The 22740-nt window shown below is 48.1% G+C and overlaps 2 protein-coding genes across 2 annotated transcripts in view; one reads left to right on the top strand and one right to left on the bottom strand.

Moving 5' to 3' along the window:
- Nucleotides 1-2305: 2305 nt before the first annotated feature.
- Nucleotides 2306-7317, top strand: WNT2B (wingless-type MMTV integration site family, member 2B). Its single transcript, XM_009331937.1, has 4 exons — nt 2306-2522; nt 4201-4478; nt 4900-5164; nt 6266-7317. The coding sequence occupies exons 1-4, from the start codon at nt 2396-2398 to the stop codon at nt 6493-6495; spliced, it is 900 nt and encodes a 299-aa protein (XP_009330212.1). The 5' UTR covers nt 2306-2395; the 3' UTR covers nt 6496-7317.
- Nucleotides 7318-15343: 8026 nt separating this feature from the next.
- The window catches only part of ST7L (suppression of tumorigenicity 7 like), a 27766-nt gene continuing 20369 nt past the window's right edge, over nt 15344-22740 (bottom strand). The window contains exons 14-16 of the mRNA XM_009331975.1: nt 21133-21272; nt 16103-16182; nt 15344-15872 (exon numbers count right to left, since the gene is read on the bottom strand). Coding sequence (XP_009330250.1) covers nt 16129-16182; nt 21133-21272 — 194 coding nt within the window. The 3' untranslated portion in view covers nt 15344-15872; nt 16103-16128. The remainder of the gene's footprint in view (nt 15873-16102; nt 16183-21132; nt 21273-22740) is intronic.

Here is a 22740-nt window from a genome sequence, read left to right as displayed (position 1 = left end):
TGTGAAAAAGGGAGTGCCTGGTGTTTATCTTGTCTGGAGGGTTTTCCTTGATCTCAGTCTCCCAGGGGATGGTGTTAGTCGGTGCTTTATCTGCCGGCTCTCCCATAGTGGAGGCAGCTCCTCTGCCAGCTGCCAGCGTGTCTCCCCAAAGCCATCCCCCCCCCCGCCGTTACCAGCAAGACCAGTGCCACAGCTCAGCAGCACTGGAGGCGGACAGGGGATGGGGTTCCCCACAAGGTCCCTGGTGAGGTGGCCCATCAAAGAACATTTTACCTCTTCCAACTTTCCCAGCATCTCTTTCCTCCAGTGAAGCGGAGCTTTGGCTACTGCTGCAACCTCCATCCTGCCACACCGCTGCCTCCCAGCAGCCTCGTCCCAGCTCTTGGCGGTGCAGGCAGGGACACGTCAGCATCCCCATCCTTGCTGGGACCAGGCAGGCTGGGCAGAATGAATTCAGGGCCAGGGTACCTGGCCACGCTTCCCCGTGGGATCTCTGCAGCCCCACTTGAGACCGCTGGCCTGTACCATCATCCAGCTGGTGGGATGCTCCTCGCCCTGCTCACTGCAGGAAGGAACCGGCCGCTCTCGCAGCCCAGCACAAGCGAGGCAATTAAACGCCTGCAGTCAGCATTGCTCAATGAGCTCCTGTTGGCTTTTCTTTCCTAAACGGCTTCCACCATCGCCCTTGTCCCCCTGCTGCAGGATGAAAGGCTGACAAGCAAGCTTGTGAAAGTAACGCTCGCTGGCCCTCAGAGCTGGGGCTTGCAAAGCCATGGGGAGCTGGGTTTATTATGCTCAGCTCCAGCCTGAGATGACCTTGTGCTTCTGCCAGCATTTAAACAAAGTATTTTAAAAGAGGGAACAGATCCCATTGCTTTCCGTGCTCGCAGGGCTTTCCTGAGCCTGTGAGCTCTCTCTGGGGCTGATAGAAGTGATAGAACATGGCCAGAGAGAGACAATGAAATATTTCCCAAGCTCATTGCTTTTTATTATTATTATTAAAGGGAGCTTCTTACTTCCAGTCTGGGGGGGTTGAAAAATTTGAATCCCACCCAAACCTCATCCCTTCCAGCCAGAATCACAGCTCCGTGCTCTGTGGCAAACAACATACTCCGGCACAAGCAGCCGCTGCCTGGCTGGGGCGAGCGGCCGGTGCAGGCAGGGGCTCACCCGGGATGGAAAATTCCACGTTGCTGCCATTGACCGGGCTGGTGCGAGGCGTGGGGAAGGCTGCGGGGCAGAGCTCGGGGTCCCTCCCCCGTGTCCATGGAAAGCTGCCTGTGGGGCTCAGCCAGGCTCTACCAGATTGTTGTTTGCGCGTTATCTTTCTGCTCCGAGCTCCCATCCTCTCCCCACTGCTGCAGGGAGGGGACCAGGGTGCAGGCAGGGTACAGTTAGGACAGGAGACACAGGGTAGTTCTCCCAGTTTTCCAGCTTCAGAGCACGGATCATAAATGTTCACCAGTGCAAGAGACACACAGAGAGAACTAGATAGCTGGGGGATAACAGTGTGAATGAGGACTGCAGCAACAAGAGGTGAAGCCTGCTCCTCTTTCTCCCCCACCTGAGCATGACGCGGGTGCCTATGCCACAGACCTTTGTCCCCACGGTGTGCCCCAGCCAGTGTGCAGGCAGGAGGCATTGCAGAGCCTGCACCAGCACCAGCCACGCTGGTCTCAGCTGGGCTCCATCCTGCTGTGCTCAGCAGGGCCGAGCTGCAGAGTGGGGCTGGGATGTAGGGAAGAGGGTCGGAGGGAAGTTTTGCACATCAGCAAGTTCCTCCGCTGCCACCCCAGGAGCTCCCAGAGCAGCCCAGGCTCTCAGGGCTGCGGGCCCCACAACTTGCAGCGCCCATTTCTGGCTGTCTCCTAGGGAAGATGGGCTCCGCAGGCTTCCCTGCTCCCTGCCACAGTGATGCATGCACAGAGCAGAGCTTCCCCCTGCCCCGGGCTGGTGCAGCTTGGGATTATATTGTTAGACACAAAGACAAAAGCCCAGCGGCTGTGATGGCTCAGCAGTGCCCTGTCCCTGTGTCCTGCCTGTCTGAACCACAGTGAGCGGCATGCTCTGTGCCTCCCCCAGCTCACCCACGCGGAGGGGATGCTGCAAGGAGGGCATGCCACTGTGGGGGGACACCCTCGGCAGAGCACAGAGCAGCTGTGACACAGCTAGAAAGAAAAGAGGGAAAGGTAGGCTTCAATATAAGAACCCCCCGAGCAGGGTGAGGACCCGGGGAGCCAGAGCCCCGCACCTTCCCCCTCTGCAGGCAGCGCAGTAATGCAGCACCGTTCTCTCTCGCAGGTACATCGGGGCGCTGGGCGCGAGGGTGATCTGTGATAACATCCCCGGGCTGGTGAACAAGCAGCGGCAGCTGTGCCAGAGGTACCCCGACATCATGCAGTCGGTCGGGGAGGGAGCCAAGGAGTGGATCCGGGAGTGCCAGCACCAGTTCCGCCACCACCGCTGGAACTGCAGCACCCTGGACCGGGACCACACCGTCTTCGGCCGGGTCATGCTGCGAAGTAGGTTCTGCCCCGTCCCCTTCCACCGCTGCGTGCCTTGTCTCCCTGGGAGAGTCTCTCCTCTTGCTGGGCTGCTGTGCCCAGTGGCTTAGGTTACTCCCTTAGGAGAGCTTTGCCTTCCCCTGTAAATTAATCAAGCAGTAATGGGAACAGAGCACCGCGTTTGGAATAGCTGCACCAGATGAGATGGAGCAGGGGGAGCACTGGGGGAGAAGGGGGAAGGAGGAGACACCTCCGGAGAACAGGCTCATATGTAAACAGTAATGGGATATATAAATATTTGGAGAGCAGGGTTGGCCAGGACTCAGCAGTTCACGTGGGAACTGGCTGTTCCCTTGCATGGCAAGGGAGACAAGGCAGAGCCGCAGCTCCAGTCCTCGCTTCGGGCTCCAAGGTGGAGGAGGACCACGGCTATGGGGCAGATGCCAGCCCTGCACGGATGGCTGGGCACAGACCCTGCCCGGGAGGGACCTTCCCGCTCTAGGTGAGGGACAGATACAACACAAGCAGGGATGTACCCAAGGAGTGAAGAGGAGAGGCGCGATGGGGACAGGGACAGGGGCAGTTCCAGAGCAGGAGCAGCATCGTGGGTTCCAGCCGCCCCCGGGAGGGCTCCGGCAGCGAGCAGACTCCGGGAGCCGGCATGAGTCCCGGTGCAGGCAGGAGCGCTGCGGGACAGGTGCTGCTGCATGCCGTGACATGCCGGGGCGCATCCAGCCACGTGGCCTCCAAATCAAAGGCGGATGGGAAGAGCCTTTCCACTCGACAGGAGCGGCTCATATGGAGGACATGTGAGCGCCCGTGGAGGGAGCCGGGGAGCAGGGGGCTTGCTCCCAGCTGGCCGGGGGATGGGGCAGCTGCCCGGGGGGGTGGACAAGAAGCAGTGCCTGCAAGCCAGACCCCCGGAGAGGAGCTGGCTGGAGGGAAGGGGTCTGTAAAGCGCCGGGACGCAGCACTTACCCTGCCATGCTGCAGCTTGCCCAGTCTCAGCCTCTCCATCCCCTCAACGGCACCTTTACTCCCGCCCGCATCCTCTCCTGGCAAAGGACTGGGAATGATGAAAGCTCCTCGCCACAGCCCCATCCTGCGAGGCCCAAAGAGAGCTCTGCTCCCTTTGAAGTTGCTTTCAAAGGCTCTCAAAATGAAGACGAACATGGTTTTGATTTGCAGTTTCTTTTACAGCATTATAAAAACAGCTGCGAACTCGAACCAGAGACATAAAATAGCAGGCGGCACGCTGTGCCGTGCGGGGAAAGCCGAGCCCGGCCGGAGCTGCCGCCAGCTCCCGCCCTCAGCATCGCCTCGGGAGGGAGGCAGCCCCAGCCGAAGGGTGCTGGCTGGTCCTGCAGGCTCAGCACTGATGGGCACCCGCATGGCCCCTCAGCCGCAGGTCAGCGAGGGGGACTGGTCAGGCAGCCCCGAGAGCAGCCCAACCCCCCGAACTGCTGAGCCCTGAGGCTCAACATGAAATTCCCCTTAGTCTGAAAGATGCCAGGGAAGCGGAGGCTGAATTCGGTGGCCAGCAGAGATGGCTGGACTTGGCTTACCCATGTGCGGGATGGTCTCACCCCCAGCCACAAAGGTGCTGCTGCACGGTGCCCTGCTCCTTGGTGGGCTGCGGGCGCCCAGCACAGCCTGGCACACTCACTCCTTATCTCCATTTCTCTTCCCCTGGCAGGCAGCAGGGAGGCTGCCTTCGTCTACGCCATCTCCTCGGCTGGAGTGGTCTATGCCATCACGCGGGCATGCAGCCAAGGGGACCTGAAGGCCTGCAGCTGCGACCCGCTCAAGAGGGGCCGCTCCAAGGATGAGCGCGGGGAGTTCGACTGGGGCGGCTGCAGTGACAACATCAACTACGGGATTCGGTTTGCCAAAGCCTTTGTAGATGCCAAGGAAAAGAAAGTGAAGGATGCCCGGGCGCTGATGAACCTGCACAACAACCGCTGCGGGAGGATGGTGAGTGCAGCCCCTGCAGCCGAGACCAGTGCCTAGCCAGCCGTCCCACCGGGACCCCCTGCAAGGGAACGGGCAGTGGGAGCAGCTTGGGCATAGGAGCAGGACCCTGGGTGGCCGTGGAGCACAGGTCCTGCTGCAGATGGGGGCAGGACGCTGCCCTGCCTTCCCAGTGCCCCCCTGCACACCCTGCCTGGGGAGCAGCCCTGTGGGGATGGGCAGGACGCTGCTTACCTTTGCCCCCAGCACGTGTCCTCGCTGATACTGGCATGGGAATGCCTCCGTACACAGCACCCCTCTCCCGGTAGGAGCCCCATCCCGCACAGGTGAGGGCTGATAAGCTGCACCAGGGACGAGCAGACCCAGGCGCGATGTCTGATGCCCAGGGTGACTGCTGGTCCTCATGGCATCCCTCTTCCCACAGGCTGTGAAGCGTTTCCTGAAGCTGGAGTGCAAATGCCACGGGGTCAGTGGCTCCTGCACACTAAGGACTTGTTGGCTGGCGATGTCAGATTTTCGGAAAACGGGGGATTATCTAAGGAAGAAATACAACGGGGCCATCCAGGTGACGATGAACCAGGACGGCACTGGCTTCACAGTGGCCAACAAGAACTTCAGGAAGCCCACGAAAACAGATCTGGTGTATTTTGAGAACTCACCTGATTACTGTGTGATGGACAAGTCGGCAGGTAAAAACCAAAGCTCCAGTCATTGCCTAAAACCAGCTTTTCCTCCCCTCCTGACAGGCCAGCAGCTCCCAACCAGTCCAGCCTGGCAGGGCTGCTTTGGGATGCCAGCTCCCCCACTGAACACCAGTCCCCGGTGGTGGGGTTGTGCCACTGGGGGTCACCCAGACCCTCAGTGGGTGTCAGTGCTCGCCGGAGCACTGGGTCCCCACAGCACCTCACGCCTGTGCAGACAGGACTGGGTTTGTCCAAAATCTCCAGGCTTTACACCAAAGATCCAAACCCATCAGGCCTCTTGTAATGAATGTAGCGCAGCGTTTCCTCAGAGCCTTTCTCCTGCAGAGCAAAGCTCCCTTAAATAGGCAATAAAGAGCTCGTTTCGTGTGGCAGGCTGCTGGCTGCTCCTCTGAACACAGCCTGAGGCTGGGACAAGAGCGGGGAAGGCGGCGTCAGGGCTGCTCGGCTCCTGCAGAGAAGATCAATGGTTTCCCAGCCCGTGGCATCCCCAGGTCGGGGCTTCGCAGTAGCCGTGCAGGCTCTGTGGGGAAGGCAGCACATGCTCCCGCTGCCCTTCAGTGAGCCCTTAGCCCGAGCAGAGGGGGCATTTCTAGCTTTGCCAGCTGCAAAGCCGGCTTGGCAAGGGATACGCTGCCGCAGGGGCCCCGCTGCAGGGCCCCCCCTGTGCACAGCAGGGCTGCAGAGAGCCCGTCCCCCCCTGCTCTTGCACTCCGGGCAGCAGCGGGTGCAGGCTTCAGCAGCGGGTGTGGGGGAGTGGCCATGCAGAGGGTCACCAAAGCTGCGTCCCTGGCCAGGCTTGCTGCCCACGCTGCAACCCATGCCCTTAAGGCAAAGCAAGCACAGGCTCCGCAACCTCTTCCCCGCAGCCTGTGCCCAGCCTTTGGAGGCCACGCTGCGGAGCCACACTGTGGCACGTGCTGTAACAGAAACACCGAGATTTCACCGCTGCTAAGGCAGTCGTATCCCCGGTCTCCACTGCAGGTGGTAGATACCCAATCTTGCCGCTGCCAACGACTGGGGGGTGGAGGAAGCATTTGAACAAGACAGAGGAGGAACACCCTGACCCGCTCTCGCTTCCTTTTCCAGGCTCCCTGGGCACGGCCGGTCGCGTGTGCAACAAGATGTCCCGCGGGACGGACGGCTGCGAGGTCATGTGCTGCGGGCGGGGGTACGACACCACGCGCGTCACGCGCGTCACCAAGTGCGAGTGCAAGTTCCACTGGTGCTGCGCTGTGCGCTGCAAGGAGTGTGAGGACACTGTGGACGTGCACACGTGTAAAGCACCGAAACGGGCCGAGTGGTTGGACCAGACCTGAGGAGATGGGAGCACAGAGGGAAGAGTCCACTGCCACCCCCCCCTTGCAAATTTTTTTAAAACCCTGTGCCCTGAGGGCCATGACATTCTGGGAGCTGTAGTTCAACTGCATGGCTTTTATTTAATTAATTCTGCAAAGCACTAAAGAAAGGACTACATTTCCCAGGAGGTACTGTGGACCCTTCTATTTGCTCAGCAAAACTAATCCCCTACCTAGGAGGAGTCCGCAATCCTTGCTTAAACTGTGAAACTGCTGTTGCCCATTGTTCTCTTTGCAAAGGGACGGTGCAACCGAGACGGACTTGGAGGACAGATCGTCGGGATGCAATGGCTGAGGAAACCTGCACCTCCCCAGAGAATTTACGTTGCAGAAAAGTTTCACCAGCAAAAACCACTAGTTCAGAATAATCCGCTCTTGCAAAAAGCGTTCTTGCTTTTATTTTTTTGCAAAGCCAGAGGAAGGGTGTTATGAATCCATAAGACAGTTCTGTGATCCCCATGTTTCCCTCAAGCGGACCCAGCACACCACCCCCAGCCGCGCTGCTGACCCCGCTGAGCAAGAGCAACCTCTGCACGAGGCTTCTCCTCGTCTCCCCAGCGAAGGTGACAGGCGGAGCTGTAAATCGGAACTGAAACCTGAGTGACTGCACAAAGACAAGGGCCACCCCTAAATGTTGGCAGACACAGAGGGCTAGAGAAAGCAAACAAAATCTGTGAACTTACTGGTAGGTTCTGAAGTCAACAGATACAACAGCATCTCTGTAAAACTCACTTGTATGTTGTGTATACTGCATATTATTTTAAGTCAAAATTCATTATAAACCTGTATCAGAAAATGATGTTCTTTGCTTTTTGAATTCCTACACACCCAGTTGGGCACTTCCCCCGGAGCAGGAATCGGGCCGCAGCACACAGCATTTCTTCTACCTGCTTGCCTGCAGCTCCCGCGGTCCTAAAGCACAGACCTCCCCCGCCCCGGGCGTTATCTGTTGTTTCCCACAAAGCGGAGCCACGGCATCCAGCGTGCAAAGCCCCAGCGGAATCCTTCATAAGCAGTAGCACGCTCCAGGACATCTAATGACATAGCACTGGGTCGAGCAGGAGATGCTAGATTAGCTTCCAAACCTTTCCCGTAAAAAAACCCCAAACCAAACACCCGAAACAAACTATCAACTGAAATTGAAGCTGATGAGAGGAGGGGCAGGCAGCTGCAGAGCTGCCAGCAGATACGTTACAGAGACCAACCCCTCTCGTCTCTAGAGATTTTCTCAATTCTTTTTTCCCCCAACTTGGGCAAGCAGTGATTACAAAGATGCTTTATTTAGTGTACAGATATTTTACAGAGTCTGGTCAAAAGGTACCAATCCACACAAACAGAATTAATGTACAAGTAAGACAGTGGAACCTGCAAACTAAATTGTTAAAAAAAAAAAAAAAATTACCTTAATCATATTGCAATTCCTGTGCACGTGCTGAAGCTGATAGGGGTGCTTCTACACTTCCCTCCCAGAGCTCGGCTGCCCATTGCCCCGGGCAGGCTGTGCTTGCTCCCTGACCCAGGAAAAATGTTGTTAAGTTTTCCTAATGTTGATCGTCGTCATGCTGATGGGTAGGTAAGGACATTTCACACACTCAAAGCAAGTTTTCATGAAATTTATAAGCTTACATCAACAACGGGAAAAGACAAGTCAACGGTAACATTCACCTGTAAATACTTTTAACTGGGGTCTGCTTTCACACTGCTATTGCTGCTAGAGGGGCTGCCAAAGCTCTCCGAGGAGTCGGGGTTTTCTCCCAGCAGCAGCGAGATGTGTGGGCAGAGGGAGCTGAGCAGGCTACAACTGCAATGTCTGAAGGAAGGTCAAAGCAGCAGGATGGGATTAAGGCAAAGAAGATAATTCTGGTCCTAAGACACCCATCGGCTACTGCACGAAGAGCATCTCTGAATGGGGATTTTACCCAATGGCCCTAGGAAATATTAGTTTAAGTGGTGAGAGAAAACCACTTTGAAAACTGCTTCGATGGGAACTGCTCAAAGAATTTAAAGAGTCTGCCATGGGCCAGATTAGAGCACCTTAATCTGTGCCAGACCACCAAGATTGCTCATACAGAAAAAGGACCTTCAGCAGAGCTGCTGCAGAGCCACGGACAAGCAAAAAGGTGACGTTTTAACAGAGCTCTTAAAAAAGTTACAGGAATCCCACCTCCCCACTGCCTAACCCGTTTCTTACGGAATTAAACCACCTCCCTTTTGAATCCCGTACTGACAGCACGAGAGGGCTGAGCAGCACTTTTCACCCCCTCTGCTCTTGCAGAACTTGCACTCAAGGTGGTGTTTTACCTGGGAGGCTCCTGGGTCTCACCCCTGGCCCTTCGAAGCTCTCTGAATTTCAAGGAGAGGCAATTTCCCCAAAGATTTTCTCCGTCTTGGCTGTGCCGAGGAATGCTGGCAGGTGAGCGGGAGGTCTGAGCCAGGCCAAAGGCATTTCAAGCCTGCCGTAGCACAGCGTTCGTCAGCATGCAGGCTAATCTACCAGGAAGAGCTCCCTCATTTATCTTCATTACTGCTCCACCTACCATCAATTTACGACAGACTTTAAAAAAATGCTGCCCCCTCGGCAATCAATCCAAGCCTCCCTCCCAGAGCAGGACACGCTCTGTGGGCTGGGAGGGACCCAGTGCCTGGGGACCTGGGGTCAGCCATCAATAAACATTTCTTCCTCTCCAGACGACCCCTGGGAAGTGTCTTCCAGCAGAAATACTGCTCCGTAGCAAATCTGTAGGCCCACCTGATGAATGACACCTTAATCAATGGCTGCTGCCAAAATATGTCTTCCCTTTGAATGCAGATGTTGAACATTCTAAAACGAAGGAGAAAACTCCCGAGGCCAGGTTGTCTTGCGTTTATTGTCTTCCCCCCTTCCCATACCATCACTGAGATACTAAAACTGGCTGCCTTCAGCACTTTGTAGAATAACCACAGCTGAGAAAGCAACCCTCCATAGCCCTGCTGGGTCCACTGCCACGATGGGACTCCCTGCCCAGCTGCCTTCCCCTGTCACAGCACAGCAGTAAATCACAGGACTAAAAATTCTTGGAAGCAAGTACCAGTATTATAGAAGCACCTGGAGGAGCAGACGTGGAGACAGCCTGACGATCTCGAGTCTACCCGACAGAAGAGGTGAGCGTTTCTTCTGCAAAGGGCTACGCAAGACTACACTTGCTTCTTATTATCAAGCAATTAGCAAAAGCACAATGTCTGGCAATCAGAAATACACTAGTTAGCTAGAACTAACTCCCAGAGCTTGTGCAAGAAGACATCCCATTGCGGGCTGAAGGAAATTCAGTGTATGTCTTCCCGCAGATAAGCCCTACCGAAGCTCCCCTTCAGCACACTCATCCTCAGCAAGCTGGTGTTTTCCATCTATAAACGTTTATGAAGGCTGCAGTCTTGTCAGGGAACACTCAGTTCCTCTCACAAGCCCCTCAAGTTATCTGCCTAAAATGTGCCGTGAGCCTTTTATGCAAGATCATCTTCTAATTATCCTCCAGTCAAAAGCATGTCTGAACTCAAGGACAAGGAGCAGAATTAATTGCTTAATGAGCTTCTGAATAAATTACCTTCTCTGAAGAAGCTGGACAGGACACACAAGAGGAGGTAGAAAGCATTGGCAACATGGGATCCACACAAACTCAGGGTATTCTCTCCACTAAACCACATGCGAGTGAGAGTGCGCCTTAGCCCAGGCGACACCACCGTTTTTCTGGATGGATATAGTGATAAGATCGATTAAGTTTTTGACCCCCAGCAATGCAGAGTGTATACACTGCTCAGCTACACCCCAGTCCTAAAGCCCTCTTGTCGCTGCCATGTGCCCTTTCTCTTCACCGCCATGTTCATACCTACACAAAAGGCTTTGCTCGCGTACCTGTGCCAGCGACAGCGTGCTCTGTGGGGGTCATCTGCTCTAACAGGTCCGGCTCTCAGGGACAGATTTATTGGGGCATTTTGACTAACATTTGCATAACCCATCAAGATCTGTGTGGGAGCTCTCACATCCCTTATTACTGAAGCCGAGTCACGGAGGGCTGCTCCAGCTAGCAGCAAGGGGGTTACTGCTCTGGAATCTCAGCTGATGAGTCAATGCAGGAGAATGCAATAGTCACATACTGTCTCACACTGTTTTATAACTGAGGATAGCCTACAGCCAAATTAGAAAAGAAACCAAGAGGTTCTTAAGAGAAGGGTCCGACCTGATGAGGCCACGGTATGATTGCACAATTCAATGCATCCAGAGGAAAAGGAAAATGTCACTGGCCAGAAATAACCAAAGCAAGAAGATCCCCAATGGAGAAACATACTCATCTTCGTGGATGCACCCTTACTGATGCAATAAGTGTGGGTGTGTTATCTAGCTTTCCCTAATGACCAGACTCACCGAAGGGCCTACCAAAAATACAATACAACAATCGAAGCTGGAAACGAGCAAAATTCCAAGCGCATGAGCAGCATCCCTGATCACTGTCTTCTTCATACAGTGCTAAGGGCTGGGGCATGCAGAGCACGCCCCACTTAGGAGGCTCAAGAAAGGGAGGAGGGAGCCAGGAGATTGGAGACAAGAGCTGGAAACTGAAGCCGCCTTTCCTCTCTCTCCACCTTTATTAGAAGTTGGGTGAATTCAGACCGCAGAAGACTGAACACAGAAGCCCACTATGATTGCTACTGTCAATGTGACCTGATGTTTAGAGGTGATTTTTGACCCGTAAGCAGAAGATCAGAACAGCTCGCACATCACCTATGCAGCCATACAGCCTTAACTGCAGAAGAGAGAAGGGAGGAGTGTCTGTCCTTTTTAACAGCAGAACAGGGCAACCTGGGTGCTGCTCAGAGGCTGGTAGAGTATGAACCCCATCTGCTCTCTCTGCCCTTGCTACCAGCGCTGTCCTCTGCTAAGAATACAGCATCAGTGCACATCTGCTCCCTACCTCCACAGCTGGTCCCATTCTGAAATCTCAGCACCACCTCATGTGGCTCCCAACCACACACCCCATATATTAGTAGTCTGGGAGGTGCATCTCCCCTCAGTGTGTCATCTCTGGGCAGGGGGAAGGGCAAAATTAATTTATGTCTGTACGAGCCCCGTACATACGTCTCCTTTTCTCTAAGGGAGTTTGCTCTCATATTTAACCTCTTCATCCTGCTGGCACTGGAGGCAGATGATGCAGTTTGTAGAGAGGTGCAGGCGCTTCACTCTCCCCCTCCCCCTGGAATCTTCCTCTCACTTGTGGTCCTTGGGATTCACCCAATGTTTCTCAGAAAAAAAGAGGACCTCAAGACAAGTATGCATTTAATAAGCAGTGAGACAAATAAGCTCCGGTTATCCCAGCAGAATTACAACACCAGAGAACAATTTTCTGCATTCCTCTGAAGGCCTGAAGGAACCCAATTGCCTGCTCTCAGCCTAAATAGGTACCAGACACCAAGTGCTCCATAAGCAAACAGAGCCCCCAAAGTGCAAAAATGAAATAAGTAAAAAGCTTCACATTACATATAAACCAGCCGTTTGCACCTTGTTATTAATGGCCTTGACTATGACCTTTAAACCCTGCCTTGCTCAGAGTCATGGATCTACGAGCCTTGGCACCCTCACAACAATTCCAGGACGAGGAGCAGGGAATAAACAACCCTGGCCCGCTCCAGAGGAGATGCGGGAAGGGAACTGGCCTGCGACAAACCTGCACCGAGAACCACTCCAGTGCAGCAGCCAGGGCTAAGAGGTGACCATCTCCACTATGAATTTGTCAACATAACCTCAGTGACCAGGGTTTCTGACGGCATGAAGAGTCCTGTTGCCACATATATGCATGCATTACTAGCTTTTATGCATGTATCTATCCCTAGTTTCAAAGAATGAAGGGCTCACAGCATGGTAAATAACGGCAAGAGGGCTCATTCCCTGGAGGATAATTCTGATGTGGTTTATAAGCCCACATGAACTGGAGTTGCCTCAAGCAGACCCTGTTACGCAGAAATATTTTAGTCTAAACTGCCTTGCCACTGCTTTAAGAGTTTTATTACTATAACAGCGCCAATAGCCAGTGGAAAGTTTTACCCCTTGAAAGCTGTTCAGTACAAAGTCATCACCTCTGGAGATGACCCTGCAACACCAGTGGCTGGAGCGTGCTCTGGAGACACGCACATGCTTGGCTTGCCCTTGCATCCTTCCCTGGGCAGCTGGTACCGGCCACTGCAGACCTCTGGTAGCACCACTGTACCGTCACGATACACTGGATTGAAACGCTCCTACAAAGGGGCCCGTTACAGACTGAAGCCATGGCCGTCACTCTCCCAAACTGATTAGTTCCTCAGATAAAGTAGGTATATGGTAATAGTACACCTGATGGACATTTGTCAGGCTCAAAGGATTAGTGTGTCTAAATGACATCAAATAGCCAATAGCATTTAGGTATTAACTTCCAAATACTTCATTTAAAGTCAGCCAACATTAGAAAGTTCGTTCAATAACAAGATAACAAACCATGCTTGTGTGATCTCCCCAGATGCATATGCAATAAAAGTCCTGATCCACAAAGATCTTTAGACACTTCATTAAAATCACTGGTACGATAGGGCAAATTCACACAAGAATTTAGTTGCCTAATTGCCTCACAAACAATAGCTTTACTATCTGTGATAACACTTCCCTCTTTCCTTCCCTTCCTGTCCTTTTGGGAGATTACTTCTGGAAAAGTAAGAGGTTGGCAGGAAGAAATGCAGCATTCCTCTTCCTGGACATTCTGATCAAAAACTAATCTGTCATGCCATGGTGAGACGCTGCGAGCAACAAAAAAACCCCAACAAACCAAACCTACCCCAAACTCAAATCCTGCCTAAATGAATCAAAAAGACTGTAATTACCCCGTTTTACAAATATACATCTTAGCATCAGGTATATAAATAAACGCTGATTTTCAAGTTTCTTGACTTTCACTGGCTATTCTGAATGAAATGAAAATTTGAGAAGTCTACTGACATCCCATACAGCCTCGTGGAAAGGGTTTTGCCATCCCAATGGCTCTAAGGTCACCCTAGTGCACGTGTCAGGGAAATGGCAACAATCAGTGCTTATCTGTCCTGAGTCATAATTGTCTTTTTTATATATACACACACACACACGCAACTTAATTGCATGTGGATTGATATGGTATTACTATGGTATGGATCAAGTGGTGAGTCCCTGCTCCTAAGCAGCAAATGAACGTTCCTATAAAGCATGAACAATCCTGCTAGGAAATCATACAGAGAGCTCCTCCATCCTCAAGAATTACTGGCACTTCTAGAGAGACAGGAAGATTTTCATTACATAGCCTGTTGCCAGCTATACTTTCAGCATAAGCCCATCCCCTTTCTGTTACTGTTATGTCAGGGGAGGACAGTGAAAGAAAGCAGCTCTTGGGATGATACATGGGAGGCAGTGCTTCATTTATAACCCCACACAAATGCTGGAAAATGTTCAACTTTAAAAAGCATTAGGTTGGTTACCTTATGGGCCCCTGCGGACCAAGAAGTGAAATTACATGAACACAACATATCTATTAATCACCACAATGATTCCACAGTGAGAAACAGCCCCAATGGCATACATTCAACTGGAAAGAAAGTTGAGAAAATTACCTACTAGTAGTTAGGCAACTCAAAAAAATTTGGTAGTACCTTTCTGTAGGGCTCCCCTCTTGACTCCTCAATGAATTCAAGTATTTAGCTTGGATTAAAGCCCAGTCAATAGAAATATACAGTGGAGAGTAACAATGGCATTTCTACTTGAACACGTGTGTTTCCTCTCAGCCAGAGTTACAAATAAGCTACACTTATATGAGATGCATAGGTGACTGTCCACTTCATAGTACTTTGTTTACAAGGTAAAGAAGGATTTAGGGGGGGAAAAAAAAAAAATCATTCTCAGTCTTCTGCGTCAAGATAGATTACAGGTCAATTCAAATTGACCTGTAATTGATTGATTTAGGTATTAGTTCAGAGAATAGAGTAGGCTACAGCAAACTTCTTCCATCCAAGATTTAGAAACTAGAATAATTTACACCACCTTTGAAAGAAGCCATTAACATTGTGGATTACATCAATCCTTCACAAAGATCAGTGAAGATTAAACGTGTAAAATCTCCCTAGTTATTATGGGTAAGTACATGTGTTTATCTGTAGCATGTAAGATGATGGACAACTTTTCATGTGCTCAGAATTAGCGTTTATCCACAAGCCTGTGCTATTTCTATCATTTCCACTTCTAAGAAGCCTTGACTAACATGACCCTGCTTCCTCAATGCCGAGCAGCAGACCCGAATGTGAAAAAGTAGACATTTTCTCTAATGCGGGAGAGTGGAAATGGAGGTCACACCAATTATCTCAAACCACTTGGCCGCCACAGCCATCTTTTCACCTTTGCCGTAAACAAACCCTTGTGGCTGGCCCGTATATGAAGCAATTCCTTTGAAGAGTGCTCCACATCTCAGTTCTCTTCAAGTCTGGATATCAACAACGACAGTACTTTAGAGTAACACTTGAAAACTTCAGGTCTCCCAAAAAGACTCCCATGCAGATATTACAATCACTTTTGGCAGTTTCAGAAACCATCCTGTTCTTCAAGGTAAAGCGGTTTGAAAGACAAAAGATGCACAATTAAATCTAAAGAAGTAACAATATAAAATAAAGGAGTTTATACTACCATTTCCTTGTGTAATGCAAGCTTACAGGATACAGAAGAAACAAATCTTTGTTTGCATACTATAATCTATATTAAACAGACGCTTAAGAAGTCAACAAATTCAATGTGTTAAGAAGCAACCTTTTAATAAGGAAAGCAGAACCATACTTTGCTGTTAACAAATATTTTGAAAAAGGCTTATAAAATTAAATCCAAGCCAATTATCTGGTGCATCTGCAGCTGAGAAGGAAGTGTCAATACTCCAAACATCTGCTCAGTTTGTGTCCTCTCCTTCCTTACAGAGGAAGTATTAGCTTCCAGTTGTACAACTGATTAAGAGAGCAATAAGGTATTGCTCAACAAAAAATATTTTCTTAGATTATTACAGACTAAGGCCAAAGAAGAAATTCGTATGTTAGGCACCATTACCGACATGGAAGCCTGTCAAAGATACCAGTTTGAATAGCACAGCTTTCTTCCTTGCCCCCCACATCTAGGGGTCAGCTAACCACTGGCGGTGAGGCTCGTGCGAACAATGAAATCTAACCATCACGGAAAGCACACTCCAGTCACACTGGAGTTGACTGATACCAGAGACTGGACAGCAGGAAGACCTCGATGTTTTCCATAATGAAGCTGAAGGGTGAAGAGTCCCAAAGCACTAGAAGGAACAGAACACAACAACAACAAAAAATTAGCTCAGTTTCAAAACCAACGTCCTTTTACAGGCTCAAGGTATGAACAAGAAACCACCCCTCAAGGCAACAGAGCTATGATCCCCTCAATGCTGGCGCCACGAAATAGGCTTGTAGTAATCATTAAATATTAGTCAAGACACACAAAAGAAGAAAAAAAACCCTGGAAGCCATGGCTCCAGCCTTGTCCACTCACCCCCCGTGCCCCCCGGCGTGGTCCACTCAGCTGGAGGCCAGAACGCTGGGAGCACTCACAGGCCACAGCACCCGCAGCACCTAGGCAGAAGCAGGACGGGTTAGGACGGCGTTTCTCTGTGCTACAACTCTTCCAGCTGCTCTGAGCACTGCGCCTTCAGTGTTGAACAGACTGGGGAGGAGGGTAGCTTATTTTCTTGGATATTCAGGCATGGATTATTTATAGGTCATCGACTCAAACGTGTGAAAACTGAACAGACCATCCACCACGACCGGCCCATGCTTCCAGACAGGATCCATATTCTAGATGCCATCTAAACAGTTCCAGAAATAAAGATTAGGCTAAAACAAATGGTGCAAACTCCCCTGCACCTTCTCAACCCATCCCCCAAGTATTCCGCTGGGACTTGTGTTATCCTCATACAAACCCTCTTTTCATGAGGCAGCAATGACAGGACTCATTTACTTTGAGGGTTTTACTTTGGCCCTCCTGGCTTCTATCATAACCTCAAATATTACATTAAAAAGGCTTTTAAAACATAACATTCACAGCAGCGCAGGAGCTTTTCATTGCAGCTAGCTTCTTCCCTGCCTGTTTGCGTGTGGCACCTTCACATTAAGTGCATGAGTTAAGATGTAGATTAGCAAGGCAAGAAACCTTTGCCCTTGGCATCGACACTCAGCTGTGACAGGAAACTTCAGGCTTTTTTTCTATGAAGTGTAGAACCACTCATTACACATTGGCCGGGAAGTGCACATCTCCAAACTATACACATTTTCTCTTAGATAAGCAAAAGACTCAAGTGTTTATAAATATGAAAAGTTCAGCAGCTGGCTAAAAAGTTAATTCTCCAGTCTCACTTAATGAGCTTTGGGGAAAGTGGTAGGGGGATTTGTTCAGAAAGTAAAGCAGAGTGTCACAGAAAGCAGGACTTGCCAGACGCGGCTCTGTTTAGTCCTATTTTCTGTCTCTAGATGGCTGCTATCAGCAAAATGGCAAGGAATCCTCTAATGGGGAGCTACAGAACGACCAGAATGAGAAATGTTTTCTCCTAATCTTGCAATCATAAAAATTAGCCAATTTTTAATTTAAGTCCCATGACTTCTTTCTTTGTTGTGAAAATATCAAGCAATCCATATCAAAACACTTTGGAACATGGACTGTCTTAGGATTTTGTCCAATTCCCTGAACAAGGAAGTTGTTTTCAGTAGGATTTAGCAGAACACTGCTGCAGTATTTTTTCAATACTTTAATATTAACTAATACTCATCTATTCCAGTAGCACAAGGTTCAGACTTAAAAAATGGGATTGATTTGCTCGGAAAGTAAGCACATTGGTTGCTTTCAGGAACTTCTGAGAAGACTATTTACAGTGCCTGCTGTCACTCTGCATCTCTAATTTTCTTGAAGGCAGACTTCTCAGTGTCTTTATAAGATACTACAGAAGGAATTGCGCAACATCACTTTTGCAAGATGATACATAGCTACCCAGTACTCCACCTATGTAGTTATTAAAAAATAAAAATTCATACTGAATGGAAAAATCATCAGACCCTTTTGTCTGCAGTTTCAACAGAAATTGTTTTATGTAACAGAGTATTTTTCAGCTTGCTCAGTGACTGTCTAGGTTATTGTCACCCCTTTTGCGTACCTCCATCCTTCTGTCGCTTACTGAGAAAATTCTGAACAGCAGCTACTTAAGAAACAGAGCTGTCTCTGATGATCAAGAACAGAGTGATTCTCCAAGAGATCAGAAATCTAGCTGAAACCAACAGCAAGGCTGAGTTCTTACCCACTGAGAGCGATTGCACTCATACTGCACGTCATACGGAGCTCTCTACCACTGCCTATTCCACTGTCCTCACCTGCACTGACTCACATGGTACATCTTTCCTTAGTCAAAGAATATTAGAAGTCTGAGTTTGAGAGAACTAACAAGCCACAGTTGGCTCTAACTGGATCCGTAAATGCTAAACACTTCTGCCAGCACCAGTCCCTAGTGCCTGCAAACCCTTCCACCTGTGCAAGACAACGAAAATCCCTCTGGCGCCTGGTCCCATGGCCAGGGAGCGTGGAGGCAGGACTGCCTCCCATTCCAGAGGGAGCCGACTCACAGCCGGTGCCAGTGCTCAAGTCTCTGTTGATGGTGTATTATGCTGTATACATTGGAACTAGTAAATGCTTCAATGTGATTTTTGGCCACTTGGAATATTTTTAGCAATTTGCCAAGATTTACCCTGTGATTTATTATGGAGGAAACAAACTCAAGCACTAACAAATGAAAATATGTAAACTCTGACTTTTCAAGTCAATAGAAAGGTATTCAACTTCTTAAAACCCTTTGGAGGCATGCACTTTGCTGTAGATTCAATTGCTGGAAACAACAGTTTGATTAAGAAGCAACTGAAATGTAATCTAAATAGTCATATTTAAGTCACTTAGAGATTTATAGCAAAAAATTCCATATACACAATACTTTCCAATTGTCATTCCTAGAACTGTGTTCTAGATTTGTTGGAAATATATTTTGTATCGCTTTTTCACTAAGGCCAAAGCACTCCAGGTATCTACCATCTGGAACTTTATTATCTCAAATTACTATATGTAATAAGTTAAAACACAGTTATGAAAAAATACTTGAAATAATGAAATACACAGGGAAAAAAAATTCATTTAGAAAGTTTAAAGCACTGAAATTACCTGCAGATATAACACTAGATACAGCAAATAGTAATTGTTTTATTACAGTATCCTTTGGTGGAGAGGCGGGTGTCATTAAAGAGAAGGTAAGCTTCCATTTTCAGTATGAAAATTCAACTAGATGCTACTGCCACATACCTCCAGAACACAAGAGATAATGCTTTATAAAGCGTTAGCAGCCATCACAGCATCATCTATAGTTAAAATACTGAAGCAATCTATGAGATTGCTTTATAATTGCTTTATACATGAGATAATGCTTTATAAAGCGTTAGCAGCCATCACAGCATTATCTATAGTTAAAATACTGAAGCAATCTATGAATAAAATTGGAAGTGTTAGTTTGATATCGAATATCATTGTTTCTTACAAGTTTTCTGAATGCTTCTGAAAACATCAGGAATGGGATCAAGAGTACAATAATCTAATAATTAAAATAAGGAAGAATATTAGTCATTAGAGTATGATTGGGAGTTAACATTAATTCTATCTAAAATAGCAGAATACTGGAAGATGGTATTTCCTTCTCAGCTGTCAATCTCAAGAGATTAATACAGAATTCACTTCTTGTCTGTTTATCTCAATACACAGTTTCCACTTTTGCCAGTAGTAAGCCAGCACAGTGAGTGGCAAAAACCCCTTTGTCTGTGCCTGCCACTACTGTGACTTGGTTGGTGGAATGATGTGGCAATATGCATGCTTCTTGATCATCCTTTCAGCTGAATAGACACTATCCATCCTTTCCTATAGAAAATAAGTGAAATAAACACACTGCCAAGTGACCAAACCCTGGGAGTTTTTTCCCCACATTTGGACATGTCACTTGACATTCAAAACGCCATTATGCAAAGCCAACTAACTCGTACAAAGTCTTTTTTGGTTCAAGAAACCCAGCAGAGAACTTCACCAAGCAATTCTTTGTTAGCATAACATTTGACCTTGTATCTCTTTGGAAATCATACAACTTTGCTAATGCAGCCCTTACAGAATTAATCAAGCAGATAGTTAGACCCTAGTTACTATGAACCCAGCCAATTATGAGCAGCACTGAAATTTGTCACTGGCATGTCCAACTACATTTTCCAACATAAAGATCAACAGAACTGTGTGGAAATGAGGCCCCACTCTCAGACCTGCATGACTTGGACACTGTAGACTAGAATCGCTAGCAAAGCCAACGCTTTTAGAAACAAAGTATTCTTAAGAAAAAAGGCTTACCTCCCGGGTCTCCATTACCTGCTGCATTAAAACAGCAAGAAAGCATAACACCTTTCACCCTCTATTTTGACTAGCAAAGCTAGAATAAATGATTCATTGAGGGTTCAGAGCTCTTTATTTGCCACTCCGCTCTACTGCATAAGATCCACAGTTCAATAAAGGCCAAATACACCGCATGGCTTAGTTTGAAAGTGGGGAGGGGAAGCTGCCTATGCAGCTTCTCCCTCTGTCGAAGAAAGACAGCACAGCTTTCAGCATCCAGGGAAAGATGTCAAGGTTACAGCCAGAAGCATTATTAACAGATAAGCAAGGAAAAGAAGCCCTAAGAAGAGCAGGGCAGAGAGAAGGAGAAAGGAGATGGGCACAGAAGACACCCATAACAACAAATGGCTCAAAAGCAGACATATTTAGATATATTTAAAGCAGCACAGATTAGAAACGTATCTAGCTAAAAGCCTGATTGACAATTTCTATCCTTGAACAGGTACTCAAATGACAGAACTGTGGTCACTGAACATGTTCTCCATTTAGTAACTGGAACCAGATGAGATACAAAACCATTGGGTCTGGTTCCCAAAAGGCAAGTGACAACTAACTTCTGAACGTGGCTTGGAAGTTAACAATTGCTTTACCCCTGTTCTCGTCTGTTCCATTCACATCATGCTACTAGTTTCCAATGCTCAGCAAGAGACCTGTTTTTCCTGCAGTCCAGCCTGCCTTTTACTCACTTCTCAAAATCTCCAGTCAATGCTTTTTTTTTTTTTTTTTGAGGCTCTTGCACTGCAGTCTCCCACTTCTGTGAGAATAAAATCCATACTCACAGTGCTCTGTGGCAAAATTTCTCTGGTGCTGAAATGCTGCTCTCTCACCATAAGAGTGCAAATTAAAGCCATGGTATGTCATAGTAACAGGTCACCTTCTCATCAAAATAGACATTTTGCCCAAATTTCAACAAGTGTTTGTCACTAACTAGATTCTTACAAAAGGAGATAAAATAATTCATGCTGCACAAGCATGAGACTGACTACAGCCTACTTCACCATGGACCTCGAAACTCCCAAAGATCCCTTACAAGTTACCTAAATAAGCCCCATGACAGAGACGATACTTACAGCTTTAGCAAAAATGACCATCAGCTCAGGGAACTGGTGCGTGAGGAGGGCGAGCATTGCCGAAAATGAACATAGGCCTGCTGTGAAATGGATAAAAAAGGGAAGTTCCTTCTGTGGGTAAACGGAGACTTCGTGAAATGCTGAAAGGAAAAAATGAAGAATGTTGACATTTGACAATCGAGGACAGTTTTCTGCATTATTTACACAGTCTTGTAACTTAGTTCTAGACTTTCAGAAGGAGTAAGTGTGGACTCAAGACTATTGTGCAGCACATTAGGTCCCAGTACTTAAACATCTCAAAAATTTTTCCCCTACATTAAATGCTTGTCTCCATTATTAATAGTCACTACATCTTTCTCTCTCCAGTCTTCTTTTTCACTTGCATGCGCTTTATTTTTGAAGCATTTCATTAGGCTTAGTTTTTGGTACCTACTCTTTTAACAGGACAGAGGGAAGAACTGTAAAATTCACAAGCTGTCAAAATTACCTAGACCAATTTAAACAATTCAGGTGTTTTCAACCCTCTGAAGCATTAATCTTGTTACCTAAAGAGAACAGCACATCTCCCCATCCTAGAAGAAGCTCAGCAAGTACAAAACCACCATCATGTTATATATACATGCGAGGTAGCTCCTTAATATTTTTCAAAGATTTCTGGTTGGTAGGCTATAGTAAATTTTTCAGAGCAGCTGACAGAGTAGACCTCAAAGAAAACAGTACCAGGACTAGGTTATAAATTCTGTACATAGCAGCTCCTTGCAATTTCCAATCTATGGTAACAAAACCAAAAGAAGGTGATTAGACAGGCTAAGGGCTGGCATATGGAGCTTTCAGCACTCAAGACACTACTACTGGTTACTAGCTGAGGACCTGTTTGGTGAATTTGCAATTACTTACTGGCCCTGAATACCTGCAGCTCTGACTTTCATCCAATGATTTTAAAGGGCTTTTAAATGAAGAAAAAAAAATAGTTTCTATAGACATAAGTAATTATGAAAGGGCTGCACACTTCTTGACAAGCCATTTTTAAAATCTAACAAAAGCCTCAAAAGTTAAGTAAGCCTTTTCATAAAACAAGAAAATACAATTGTATTCATTTTTAAACGGAAGTCTGAGGGGGAAAAAGACACTTTACCCTCCCAGTTACTGTTTCTGAATGCTGGCACATGAAAGCTACCATTATAAGAGCAAGCCCAGCAGAAGTGGCTTGTGCTTGTTGCAACTCATTAATGGCAAAGCGCTTGGGTTTTGTTTTGCTTTTAAGTATACGATTTCGGGGTGCAACTAAGTAGAACATTTGAGTTCCATGTCTAATACCCATCAGAGATGTTTAATGTTATCCCAGAGATTATCAGTTCACCTTCTTAACATGCAACCAGCCCTGCTAAGCCCATGATGCAGTATGACAGTAACACACGCCTCTTTACTGAGCAACCAAAGAAACCACTTGTCTACTATGGAACACTGTTACGCTCTCATACTATGTAGAAACTCACCTGATTTTTAAAACATGGAGCAATATAATTTAGTAAAGGTCCCAACATAAGCTGGGAAAGTGTAAAAAAAAATAAAAATAGGAAGGATTCTTTTTGCACCAGTTTTTCCCTA

This window comes from Pygoscelis adeliae, unplaced genomic scaffold, assembly GCF_000699105.1.
Source record: "Pygoscelis adeliae isolate BGI_AS28 unplaced genomic scaffold, ASM69910v1 Scaffold189, whole genome shotgun sequence".
Classification (NCBI taxonomy): domain Eukaryota; kingdom Metazoa; phylum Chordata; class Aves; order Sphenisciformes; family Spheniscidae; genus Pygoscelis; species Pygoscelis adeliae.
This window is presented reverse-complemented; position numbering and strand designations above follow the sequence as displayed.